This window comes from Meriones unguiculatus, chromosome 21 (genome assembly GCF_030254825.1).
Source record: "Meriones unguiculatus strain TT.TT164.6M chromosome 21, Bangor_MerUng_6.1, whole genome shotgun sequence".
Classification (NCBI taxonomy): domain Eukaryota; kingdom Metazoa; phylum Chordata; class Mammalia; order Rodentia; family Muridae; genus Meriones; species Meriones unguiculatus.
In genome coordinates this window covers 20,151,094-20,164,852 of record NC_083368.1, presented here as the reverse complement: position 1 = coordinate 20,164,852, position 13,759 = coordinate 20,151,094, and the positions used below count along the sequence as shown (strand labels likewise).

The 13,759-nt window shown below is 44.8% G+C and overlaps 1 protein-coding gene across 10 annotated transcripts in view; it reads left to right on the top strand.

Moving 5' to 3' along the window:
- Positions 1 to 11,359, top strand: part of Magi2 (membrane associated guanylate kinase, WW and PDZ domain containing 2) — a 1,408,809-nt gene extending 1,397,450 nt beyond the window's left edge. For 7 of the 10 annotated variants that reach the window (XM_060374145.1, XM_060374142.1, XM_060374143.1 and 4 more), the window contains one exon: positions 9,647 to 11,359. In XM_060374145.1, coding sequence (XP_060230128.1) covers positions 9,647 to 10,191 — 545 coding nt within the window. In that variant the 3' untranslated portion in view covers positions 10,192 to 11,359. The remainder of the gene's footprint in view (positions 1 to 9,646) is intronic. The other 3 variants (XM_060374146.1, XM_060374148.1, XM_060374147.1) reach the window with 1 other exon arrangement.
- Positions 11,360 to 13,759: the final 2,400 nt, after the last annotated feature.

Below are 13,759 nucleotides of genomic sequence, written 5' to 3'. Positions count from 1 at the left end.
AGACTATTTGAAGATGGGTGTAAATTTAGTAAGAGTTGGGAGTATATCCTGTGAGTTACTTCCACGTCCACCTTTGGCAGGATGTAGCAGTGATTGGTTATCATCAGTTCTCCCACTCAAAAAGAAAAGGTTCCCATGATTGATAATTTTTAGCTCTCTGCTGCTTCCAACAGAGCTATATTTCTATGATGAAGGAAATGATACTTGAAAGGCTTTGAGATTAAAAGAACCTTCTACAGATTGAAGTAAAAACCTTTTGATTCAGATCTTCTAGCTCTGTAAACTTGGAATTTATCATCAGTTTCTTGGCTGAAGCTTACCATGGTCTGTGTGAAAGATGTGAAAGGAAGTTACTAAGCCAAGCAGTAGAGGAAATGTGTGCAAATGGTACAGCCTGAGGCCTTTGCCTGCCTTCATACAGCTCCTCGGGGCTATTTCTTCCCATTTTTTTTTAAATTGGGATGTAATTCACACACAAGAAAATGTACCCTCTTTTATACCTGTGAGGTTTTTTAAAACCACGTAAAATTATATTATCACCACCAGACTCGACAGTACACAACTGTCATCCCAGCACGAGGAAGGCAGAGGCAGAAGGATCAAGAGTTCAATGTCATCTTCAGTTACATGGCACGTTCAAAGCCAGACTGAGCTACCTGAGAAGTGCCACAAAAACAACAGCAAACAATAGCTCTACAACATCTAAAGTCATCTTAGTCTCCCGCCACCACCGCAATAATGAGCTCCCATCAACTATGGCTGACTGTACCGGCTCTGCACAAAAATGGTCCCCTCCAGAGTTGGTCAGCCTTGGATGGAGAGGGGAAGACTAGGGATGCCCACCCCATCACTGAAGTATTCCCTACTGACAGATTCAGGGAAAGGGGAGTCATGGATGTCTTACGTGTATCCACTAGTGACCCCACTAGGCTCTAATGGCTAGTCCCAGGTCAGTGATCACACAGATCCTCCTGTTTACATTTGAGAGGTAACCAAACACAAAGAAAAAATTATAAATGAGGGTGGGAAGGGGTGGGAGGGGTGTCGATAGAGGTAAAAGGGGGGTGAAAGTGTCGGGAGGAAGTACTAACCATTATGCATGATGGACGTGTATGAAATAGTCAAAGACATAATGTTTCGCAATTACCTTAAAACAACAAAATAGCAGTTATCACGATCATGATCTAAATTCAGAACAGTTCTACAACCTCTAATGTCACCTTAGTGTCACCTCTGCCAAGCTCCTCCCACAGACAGCTCCTGGAAACCATTACTGAGCTTGCCAATTCCAGAAGATCAGATAAATAGGGCCAGCTACATACTCTATCGCCTTCTGAATCAGGCGCTTTTTTTTTTTTTCCAAATCTTAATGCGTTTGAGGTCTACTTGTGTTTTGGGGTGTATGATTAATTTGCTTCATTTCACAACTGAATAATGCCACTGTGTTTATCTATTGGTGGACATCTGGGCTGTTTCATTGGCGGTAAAATTCACCATAAAAATATAAGTCACGATAAAAAAAATCTACACAAAGGTTTTTATGGGAACGTAAATTTTTATCCTACCGAGACAAATCAGTTGGATGATAACTAAGTTCAGTTTTTAGCCAACTGCCAAACTACTCTCTTAAGTAGCTATTCATTAGCACTCGCAATCCAGGAAGGGTTGAGCAGTCATATTTTCAGCTGTGCTATGACTGCTGCTTCATTCTAGCCACGAGAGTAGGGACAGACCTGGCTTCCCCCTAAAAACTTAGCTGTCATTTTCCTACAAACGGCATTGGCCATCTTTTTCTGTGTTTATTCACTCCCCATGCACCATCTTGGTAAAGTGTCAACCCACACCTTTTCCTCAGTTTAAAAATCTAGGTTTGAATGACCAGTTTAATAGCTAGGCTGTGTACGTGTGAACATCAAGGACTATCTCCCTGATTTGATCTTCACAAGCTGGGAACAAAATAAAAGGGGTTTTGTTCCATGTTGCCAAGAGAAATGGAGGCTGAGAATGTCTTTGTGACTTGCCAAGTTCTCTCATGAGACAGAACCAGAGTCAGAGGCAAGGCTTGCCAGTTCACACCTCCATAAGTTGCTGGCCTGACTCTTCCCGAAGACAAGCAGGGCAGGGCTCTACCCGCCACATTGTGACTTTTTCAACTAGCTCCCAAATCCCGAGGAACTGCCCTATGCTTTTCTGGCTTCACCTTCCTTCTCTGGAGCCTCACTTCCAGCCAATGCTTAGGGGACATTCTATTAACACAGTGTGTGTGTGTGTGTCCTGACTTTTCTACTACCTCAGGGAATTTTTTTTTCAAGTCAGAGCCTTTCTTTGTGCTATATGCTGCCTAAAACTTGCAAAACTGGCTTCAAACTTGCTGCAATCCTTCTGCCTCAGCCTCCCAAGTGCTCTAGTTCCAGGCATAAGCTACTTTACCAAGTGATTAAGGGTTTTTGGTGGTGGTGGTAGTTTGTTTGTTTGTCTGTGTTTGCATTTTGGTAGCATTGAGAGCATCTCTGCCTGCTCTGTTCAGAAAGATTAGAATAGAGTCAAGGTTTGGCCTTGGGCTCTGCATGACAGTCATGCCCCTCCCCCCTCACTTACTAGCTGAGAGGTGCTGGCAAACTTGTGAATTATTTAAACTCTAGTTCTCTAGCCAGTGGGATAGGGATTCCAGCACCATCCTTCTCGGGACTGCTGTGAGGAACTTCAAGGTAACGCACATGATATGTACAGCCAAGTACCAGCTCCTACAAAGCAGTGACTGGGTAGTAGTTCCATCATTAGGCTCCCTGGCCCTCTCCGAGAATTGCCTTTCTTTTTGGGAATTGCTGAAATGGTACCTTGATTCATGCTTTCAAAATGAGCATGAACATGATGCTTCAGTAAGAAAGTAGCGCCACTTTAAAAGTTACAATGTTATAACACCTAGTTTACACCTTCTGACAGTGAAAGTCAAAGAGACAGTAGCAATAGCTCCTGACTGGAAATGGTGCTTTAGAAAGAGCAGAAATACAACAGAGTAATTCATCTGTTCCGGAAATTGACATATATACATTTTCCTATTTATATTATGTTACAAAAAAGTGATTGTTAAACAGATACAAATGAATCTATATGGTTTGAACACAATCATTGCAAAGCTTTTCTTTTAAACCAAATGGTTCTGTATTGATGATCTTTGATCTTAACTGTATTTCTATTTTCTCTGATTTTCTAAATTAGAAGCAAACGGATTCCAATACAGTCACATCAGTATTCTCTAAGCCCAGGCACCTGTAGAGGAGAAGTGTATTGCATCACTTTGCAGGACAATTTTAACCAGTTAGATGTAAGAGAATTTGCGTGTCAAACTCAGTGTTCCTAATATCTAACAAGAGTATTTTCAACACAATCCTGGCCCAAGGAAGGGCGAGAATAGCTTCAAATATATAGCATTACCCCTGCCTCCAAAAGATCTAAGTTTATTGTCTGTTGAATCCTGCCCCTAGTTCCAGCAGTTTCACAGCTCAGTGCTCTCACCCTAATGACTGTCTGCCTGAGTCCAATGTTCAGATAAATGACATTTCGGAGTCTCCATTAGGAAAAGCAATAGATCAGCTTCAGACAGCCACTTCACAAGCAAAGTCTCTGTTCATCGCTCCAGAAGAACAGATGAGCCCCCATTTCTCAATAACAACCAGAGATAACAGAGGCATCGAGCAGGAACACGGTCAGGGAGCAGGAACAGGATCAGGGAGCCATTCAGCACCGTTCTCCACCACCTACTGGCTTGGCTGTGCAGCCTTTCACTAGTCTCCTCCCCTTCGTGCCTCAGGTCCACTCTCTGTGAAAAGTGTCAGTTTGTATGTGAGTGCAGTTCAAGGTGTGTGACACCCTGGTCAGTGTGCCTCATGCCTCAGCAAGCACGGTTAGTGATGTTAGTCATGGTACCAAACAGAAATGCTGCTGCTATTATGTTCTTAAATTGAACATCATGATCTAAAAGGCAGGTACTTGGACTGCCCTGTGCCTGAGCTGTGTGCCAAGGAGGAAAGAGCAATGTAGCAACCCAGGAATTTAGAAACTGGCCAACAGTGAGGCCAAGCTACAGGCCTGGTAGCTATCTATGGTGAAGTAGGAGTAGAAGGCAGGCTCTCTTTCTCCTGCCACAATCTCAGGTCCCTTTTGAGAGCTCCTCCCACCTTAATCCTCAGCAAAGGTTAATATCAACTCTCCCTGACTAGCAGTCAAATGTCCTACCACCGAATTCTTCCTTTATTTGAATTATGTGTTCTTCCACTGTACAGATTTTTTTTAACTGAAGATAAGAGCCATCTGAAAAAAAAATAGATACTAATCTACTGCAACAGGCACTGTGTTCCCAGCAGGTCAGATCCTGGGTTGCTACTGTTTTGGTGATATTTCATAAAACAAGATGTTGAAATACAGACTCTGTATATAAGAGGTTTACAAGGAAGTTTTCATGTGTGTATGTGCATGTGTGTGCATATGTGTGAGTGCCTATGGAGATCACAAGGCAACTTTGTAGAGTTGATTCTCTTCTTCCATCTTTCCATGGGGTCCAAGAATTGAACTCAGGTCTCCAGGTATACATAGCAAATACCTTTACCTGCCTAATCATCTCACCAGCCCAAGGAGATTCTTTTCCCAATCTCAGCATGTAAAGTGGAATTTAATTTGTTAATGTTGCTGAGCTCCTACAAGGTAATTTAAGAGACCATGTACCCTTTAAGTCAAAAATAACTGTGTGTGCATAATCTGGATTATGTATCAGAATGTATACTTGGGCATTGATCAGTGTGTGTTCTAGAAGAGATAAGAGCTTGATGGAAATGAAAGTAGGAAAAGTAAGAAATGTGATCCTAAGTTAAGAAGAGGATCATTTCTCTCACAACATAGTTTAAGACATTTGGAATCTATTTTAACTGTAGCTTCATCAGAACATTCCACAGCACAGTAGTCAGTAGCCACGCAGTGGTCAGTGGCCACAGGGATGAAGCCTTTCCAGCAGTTGGTAGGATTACTGAGGAAAGGGCATCTGCAGATTTTCAAGAGAACTGACTCTGCCCTTGCCCAGAGCTCCCATCTGCCCCTCTCCATCCTGATCAGCCACTCGGAAAGCAGGGAACTGTTCCCAGAATGCTCTCTGATGCTTACTTCCTTCTTCCTTCATCATTCTCCCCCTCAGACTTATTTTTCTGACATTCTCAATTCACCACTGTCTTACCTCTCAAAACAGATATAAGTCATAGACACAAAGTCACTCTTGACAGATTAGATTTTAAATCTAATCTAATCTTTTCCCCTCAAGTGTTTTTCTGAGTGGGACTTGGTTCCAGGCCTCCCATTTCTATTTGTGGAACAGATTTTCATTCACTTATCAAATATTCATCAAGCACTCATTTTTTGGTGTGTGTGTGTGTGTGTGTGTGTGTGTGTGTGTGTGTCAAGCACTGTGCTGGTTTTTTTAAGTCCACTGTGATAAACAAGATCAGTGTGGTCACTGTCTTCTTGTATGTATTGTAGTTTTCTGGAATAACATTCCAGAGCCCTGAAGGGCGAGGAGAGCCTTCCGCACAAGCAGGGAAGTTGACCATAGCATCCCAGAGTGAGCCTACTGCATTTGAAGAACTGAACAGAAAGCAGTTTGGGTGGAGGAGTGGGGAGGAGGACGAGTGAATGGAGATGAAGCTGGTGAAAACACCAGGACCTAGACCCTGCAGGCTTTTGTAGACCACGCTAATAATTTTGAGTTTTAATCTAAAAGAAGTAAAAAATCCACTGAGAGTTTAAACAATTGGCACGATCCAACTTGTTTATCAAAGATATTTCCCCAGACGCTGTGTGGAGACTTCTCTGGCAGCACTCCCACATGGAAGCAGAAGAGAAGAATGGCTCATGGCAGTAGCTCAGGAGACAGCGATTTCTGCAGCTCCTCGAAAACAATGTCCCTCCACCAAACTGAAACCAAACTGGCTTCCTCATGCCGAGGCAATCCCTGCCACAGACAGGTGGTGACTGGTGGTGGTTCCCTATTCACTACACTTCTCTGAACAGTGCTGAAATTGATTTTTGAAACTTAGAACTTCTATAGTCTCCGCGAGGAAAAGATGTCCACACGTGGCCTCCTTTGAAGTGTGGTTTTGTCTTGATCATCCTATATTAGCTGCGTCCTTTTAAGGACTGCCCTGTATCTTGAATTACAGTGGCGAAAGTGAAGGTGAAGGAAGTCGATTGTGCGTGTCTCAAGATAGGACTGGTAAGAAAACAGATGCCCCATATTTGTGACCTAAGAGAAAGGAAGGAATCTAGGGTAACACTGTGTGGTGACAACACCGTCCCCCGTGGTGAGACAGTGGGGAGGAATGGGGAATAGCAGGGGAGAGGCTTCGAGCTTTTGGTTGAGACATTGAAGGTGGCGATGCATTTTCGGGGAGAGCTATCAAGAAGGCAGGTGACTGAAGCAGTGTAGAGCCGTTGAGTAGCACAGAGCTCAACAGGAACAGTGGGGAACTTTGCAAATGAGGGAACACCCAGGAGAGGCTGTGGTGAGGGAAAACCGCCTAAGACGAAAACCCTGGCGAGGTCAGGGAGAAGACGGCTAGGGTGAAGAACAGGAGGCGAGGGTGTCATGAGGCTCCGAGTCCAGTTTGTCAATGGCAACACTCGGCTGTGGTATATGAAGGTGACTACTCAGAGGAATCCTCCGGATTTGACACAAAAGTATCACTGGCTTTGGTGGGGCAGGAGAGGAAACACTAATGAGGTAAATTTGGTTTTAGCCACTATGCCTGGGGGGTCGTTTGGACAGAGGGGCTACAGAAATCCTAGCACCCCAGTTGTGGCTGATTTCGATTTTGTAGGATGAATCTCTGCTATATTTACTGTTGGAACATCTCAGAGAAGGTACATCTTCCTCAACCACTTCATAATGTAGACAATCGCACACCCTAGCCTGTGCCGGGGCCATGAACACACGCCTCAGCCTGTGCCCAGGTACAAAAAAGAAAAGAGTGAAGAAGGGAAAGCAAAGGTCTCCAGCACATGGCCTAAAGGAATGAGAACTAAATTTGAGTAATTCTTTCACTGTCTCATGAACGTTAGACTTTAAAAGATTAGAGAAGAGTTCTTGCTGTCCCCTTATTATTTCACCTGATGCAGTAGGTGACAGGACAAGATGTATAAACAGAGCAGCTGCCCACTGAGGTGCCTTAATGAAGTGCCACAAGCTCATGCCTGTGTGGGCACTGCATGTCCATACTTAAATACACACACACACACACACACACACAAACACGTATATGGATTTTTACCTCTGAAATATTTTTACTTTATACAAACTTAACTTTAGTTTCAGATTACTATTGTAATGGTAGCTTAGAACACAGAAATTCTTAGTGTCTCCATCAGTTAAGTATTTAATCACCTACTAAAAATCTCTTGAAAATCTTATAGTAAGATTTGTGCTTGCAAATAAACTTGTCTTCTAGTTTATCACAAGGAGATAGGAAAGAGGAGGAGAACCAGTTATAAGGCTTCAGAAATTATCCCAGGCCAACTCATGCCGACTACTTCCATGTGTAAGCTAATCCTTTCATGGACCGACCTATGCTACTCAGATGGCTGATAAGATATGGAGGAACAAATGATAAGTACTTGTTTGCCGATGGGGGCCTGTGCCTTTTAGACAGGATGACCACTAAGATATGTCTCACGTATTTTAATCTTATTTGCATGGCAATAGGCTGGGAAATTTTTCTCAGTCAGTAAGAAAGGATAAGGAAACTCAAAATGTTACTCTTGCGTGGCCATTCCATAATTCTTGTCAAAGCTACTTACCTCCTCTCTGCTTCAACTCCTCCTTCAGTAAATTGTATAAACAATATTAACGTTCTCTCTGTGTCTCAGAGGTAACTTAAGGGCAGCTAATTGACTCGACCATATGTGATGTAATGGTGAGGAAAAGAGCTATTAACATGCGAAATATCGTTACTGGGACCTGGTCAGGAATTACTGTTGCACAAACTACCCTGGGTCTTTTGAAATGATGTGTCTAACTGTTCAAGGCAATGTTCTCCAGTGCTGGCAAGTTGCCGCTTTCTATCCTACATGGCTTTGATTGTTAACTTTAGCCCACAATAGGACATATTTCAGTTCTCACTGAGCAAATGCACTAACTGCAGATGATTCCTAAGGTAACCAAAGATACTTGGTTTACTGTGTGAAAGATTCATGGACATCAGTTTATGGAGTGAAGGAAGATAGCACTGTCCCGGGATGACCAGTCAGATTTCACATCAAAGGAGAGATTTTTTTTTTTAACAACGAATTTGATATTTTAAAGGCGGCCAGGATTGTTGGGGAAGACGGCAACTCCACTATCCTGTTTTTCTCCTCATCTAAGTCGCCATCAAAAATTCTCAGCTTTAAAACAGAGCAGAGTCCTGGTATTCGTGGACGGGACACACCCAAGATCACCTGTGACCCCTGGTACAGAGGCCAGAAATGCAATCACAGCCTTAAGGCTGATGGGGAGTCGGGGTGGGGGCCTCTTAGCTACTAGCGGAGAAGAATCACCACCCAGAATTCAGTATGAACGTGGCTCCTTTGTCCCCACTCATATACCAATTCCTTAGAGAAAATTACATTCTGGACTGGTATTACAAAACTTGAGGATTTTCGAAGGTCAGGAGACATGGTCCTCACGAATATCAAGGCTTCCTGTATTGAATTTCCCTGCTTTATTTTGCCTTAGAGTAAGGAAATTCAAGCACAATGTCATTGTTCGTGGTCATAACTAACTCATCTTGAATTCCTAACACATTTATCCACAACTCGGCTTCTGGCCAGTGTTTTGTTTTATGTCATTTCTTCATTTATTTATACGTTTTGTAAGTTGTTTAAAATCATTTCTGGAAGTAAACAAGAGTAAATCCTCGCTAGATGGTGAAGCTAAACGGTCTAGCAATAGTCCCATTTATCTTAGTCTAGGAGACGTCCATGTTAAAATTACCAAAAAATAATAATAAATAAAAAACAATTATTTTCTTTTTAGGGCAAGAGAGCAATGCTAGTTCTTAGATGAATCAATCCAAATCCCAAAATGATCAGGCCAACAGCTGAGAATTATGCTTTGGGCGACACCTAATGGTTGAGAAAATCACTCGCCCAACTCCTTTGAAGAGGGCTTTCTTTTATCTTGGTTGTTAAGCCACCTCCTCAGAATAGCCTGGGTGCCTGCTGAAAACCCAGAGAAGCACCCTTTTACTGCTGGGATCTGCTGATCTGGGTCGCCGGGCCATCTGTATTTTCATAACCACCTGAAGTCCGAGAGAACCACTGATTTAAGCATTGCAGAGTCAGCGGCCAGGCTAGGCGTGACACCAGAAGTTAGAGCAGACCGAGGCAAAGGGATCAGGCCCGAGCTGTGCTTGGAACTCTTGAGCAATGGAGGCCCAGGGTCGGGCGGGAAACAGATCCCCTGGGCGCGCTGGCTGCCCGCTTGGCAGTGCGGGGTGAGGCGGGGCCCATGAGAGCAGCCACCGGGGCTGGCAGCCCGGGTCCCTGGCGGCGGGGCGGGGGGCGCAGGGGGGAACGGCTGGAGGCGGGGACGCGGCGCGTCCTAACGCCTGTGCTTTGCCGCCCGCAGACGAACCCCACGCCTGGAGTGCTGCCGCTGCCGCCGCCCCAGGCCTGCCGGAAGTAGGCGTGTCCCTCGAAGACATCTTCTCTCCATTCTCTCCATCACATCCAGCCCCACCCTCCGACCCCTCCCACCAGACAGGCCCAGACCCAGCTTGGGAGATCCAAAGGGAACACGACGTTAGGAAACCAAAGGAGCTCGCGGCCGGCGGCCAGAAGAAGCAGCGCCTGGGGGAGCAGAGGGAGCGCTCGGCGAGCCCGCAGCGCAGCGCCAGGCCCAGGCTGGAGGAGGCGCCCGGCGGCCGGGGGCGGCCCGAGGCCGGCAGGCCCGCCTCGGAGGCGGCCGACGGGCAGGGGGCGCTGCGCGGCCGGCGCGAGGGCCCCGGGGCCGAGGCCAGGGTGGGCGTGCGCTCGGGGTCCCGAGGCGCCCCGCGGCCCACGGGGGGCGGCCCGGCGCGCAAGGTGGCGGTGGCGCCGGGGCCCTGGAAGGTGCCGGGCTCCGACAAGCTGCCCGGTGCCCTGCAGCCCGGCGCCTCGGCCGCGGGCAGATGAGGCCCGAGGCGGTGTGGGGAGGGGGGACCCCGCCAGCCGCCCTCCACGCAGGCTGTTCTTCCTGGGTCCCGTCCCGCGGCGTTTTAATTTATTTCCACGGTCACACGCATAGATCCCACACGAGGCGCCGAGGCCCCGGGAGCACCGGCCTGAGACGCGCGGTGGGCTGCAGGGCGCGGGGTGCGCGCGGACCTGAACTGATCCTGAAGCATCCCACCCTACCCCACCCCACCCCCGGTTCCGCGGCGGGAGCTTTCGGCAGCTACGGAAGAACCAAAACCACGCAAACATCACAGAGAGACAGTGCAGTGTAGCTTTAGTTTTAAAGAGAAAGGAAAAAAAAAAGTTCCCCCCCACTGCATGAAGGATTTGGATGTCATCCAAACTTTATATCAAGAAACTGGACAAGTTCAGAGCAATCACAAACTGGAATATCGCCTTAACAAAAAAAAAAAAAAAAAAAAGAAAAAAAGAAAAAAAACAACAACAACAAACTGCACGGAGCAAGCGGAAACTGAGACAAGATTATATCTTTTAATTGATCTAAAGTGTTGTAAATAAATCGTTCTTGACATATCTAGACAGGGGTTAAAGGGTTTCTTTGAAACATTCAGAACTGTTTGCCCATGACGTTTCCCTGGCTCGCCCTTGGCATCCACCGACAGAATTAGCAGCACCATTCCCTGCCTCCTGCAGGATGAGTTAGAACCCTAGTGAATTCATGGGTGTGATGCCATTTTACTGCCATTTCTGTGATCAAGTCATATTTCTGTACATTTTCAGTAGTAGGGGAAAAAAAGGTTTTAAAAATTGTATCCTAGGGAACAGTTTGCGGTAAGTCAGAATTTTGCAGGTTAGCTCGTAGATCTTAATTGGTTTCTCTCTAAAATATGAGTTTTATAGTGAGAAAAAAACCCATAATCTGTTTAATCGAGATTGGCAACGCTGCAGTTCCTTCCTGAGGCTTTCCTGTCGTCCCAGACACGGGGAGATGCGGAGATGGGTAGATGCTCTCTTAGCAATGTTCTGTTTTACCTATTTTATTGTCTTATTTTAAAACCTCTTCATTACTTCATTTGCACTTTGACGAAGTTTTTGTCCTATATTTCTCAAATTAGAATGAATCTCTAATATTAAAAGCATTATGATAACTATTTTCATTAAAGAACACGAGTCCTTTGGCATTCCTTTCTATTTATCTTTCCTTATTTGATCTCCCTTTTCTTTTACAAGTTCTCCCTTCGCCTTGTATTGATTGCTAATGCTGTTATTATACCACCTACCTACAGATTCCCCCTCGTGTTCCCAGGTTACCACCCCAGGCCAGCAATTGACCCTGTAGTAAAACTGTAAAAACAAAACAAACAAGGAAAACAAAACACATGAGCTTCAGTCCACTGTCCATTGGTCCTGCTTGTAGCCGCACATATTAGAAGGCAAAAATGGCTAAAGGCAATTTGTCGTGAACATGCTTTGTGTGAGTGAGGCTTCAACCCTTCTCATAGTCTGACACTTTCGTAAGTTCCAAAGCAAGTAAGACTCACCCCGCTGCACTTGTAGTCAGTAAGTAAAAGTGGAGGAGGAGGTAGGTCCCTCGCTTCCTGGCCACACACAACCCCCACCCTCCATCACCTGAGCGCTACCTGCTTTAATTTCCATCGGACGACGGATAGTTGTCGGGCAAGCCAATATGGTGGAAAGCCTGGTATGAAGGGTCTTTGCAGCTTGTAAAAGTAATTTCCAAAACGAAACACATTCATCATAGACAAAAAGCACAAACACATGTAGCGGTCTCTCCTTTCGGTTTAATCTCAATTCGTCTTTCACCCCTGGACTAGAAATCCGATATAGTTTGCCATTAATTTATTGACTCCGGGTTTGGACAATGCTTCTGTAGTGTAGCTGCACGTCCTGGTACTGTATCCCCTGACCTTTATTTTCCACACGTTACAAAAGGACAAAAGTGGAGATTACCCTTGCATAAACTCTAATTTGCACAGTTCACAGCTACTACTTGTGCAGTACTTGCTTTATGCGGCTGTAATCCATAACTTGTGAAGGCAGCACATCATCTAAATCTCATTCCAAATAATATTTCTGTGTAGTGTTAGCTGTGAATTTACCCTGTACAGCTGTATCTCTATAAATATAATTCCATGTATTAATAGTCACAGAAAGACTGTAAGTGAGCAACTATTTTTATGAAACGCACCACTATGGATAAATTAACTTTTACAGAAATCTTGTTTACTGTATGATATTCTAAAACACTGTCAAATAAAATATATATCCAAAAAAAATCTTTTCTTTTTCCAACTATATACACTGTGTGTTGATTTTAATTTAGAAGGGACTAGAGGTTATTTTGTTTTATTAATTTTTTATGTATTTAGGTTTTTTCCAAGAAAGGGTTGCTCTGTGTAGTCCTGACTGTCCTGGAACTCCCTCTGCAGAACAGGCTGACCTCAGATTCAGAGTTCCACCTGCCTCTGTCTCCCAAGTGCTAGGATGAAAGGCATTTGCCACCACTTCCTGCCCTCCCCCCCTCCTTTTTTTTTAGCTTTTTAAAGCTGCATTTTTTTTTTAAGTAGATTTCTAAAGTTAAGTTTAATGGCCCAAAGAGAACTTCTTTGAGACTTCAATATGGATGTTCTGGCAATACATGGAAAAGACTTTTTTTTTTTAACTCAAGTAAACTAAGAGAATCCAGGTAGTACTGTCTTCTGCTTATATCACTTATGACTGTGCCTGTGTTTCTACCACTTGCTACATTGATACCTTAAATCCTTTTGTGGAAAAAGTTATAGTATCAACAAACATAAATGCAGTATTTAGATCCAAAAACAATGGCTAATTATAGGCTTTACGTTGAATGGAGAGAGAAGGTTCTTTCTGAGGGTTGGTTCATGGAGTTTGTGATCCGAGGGAACAGTTCTTAGCTGCTGCTTCGGGGCCCTTGCCCAGTTACATCAAGAAGAGACCTAAAATTCCAAACCTGTCCATCTTTCATTCCAACACTGTCTCCTTTATTAAAGGGATCACACCTCACTTTCAGAAAAGAAGGTGAGGAAATACGAACTCCAACACAAAGTTAAGGTGGTTGTGAAGAAAACGCTCGGAGCTCGTCCTGAGCTGATGAAAGAATGGAGAGGGTGGGAGAGAAAGCAGGGCGACACCAGCCTGCGGAGAGACTCAGAATGTAAGGGCCTCCAATCCAGACAGGGGAGCCTGAGGAGGAGCAGCGAGCAGAAACAGGACTGAAGGATGAACACGTAGTTCCTCTAAAGCTGCTCTCTTGTCTCTCTTGTCAAGGTCAGTGTAGAAGAATCTTGGTTTCTCATGAGAAAAAAAAAAAGAAGACAAATATTTGAAATTGTGCAGTTTGCTCTTGTCTTTAAGGCTGACATGGTGAATTTACATTTTTCGAGAACCAGTGAACAAGAAGACTAAGCCAGGACTGTGACAAACCGCCCGCAGGCCACAGCTGCCTCCAGCCCAGCAGGCCACAGCTGCCTCCAGCCCACCGATTTGCAACTGTTGGCTTGGAGCAGCAGCCAGAGCCGAGGCA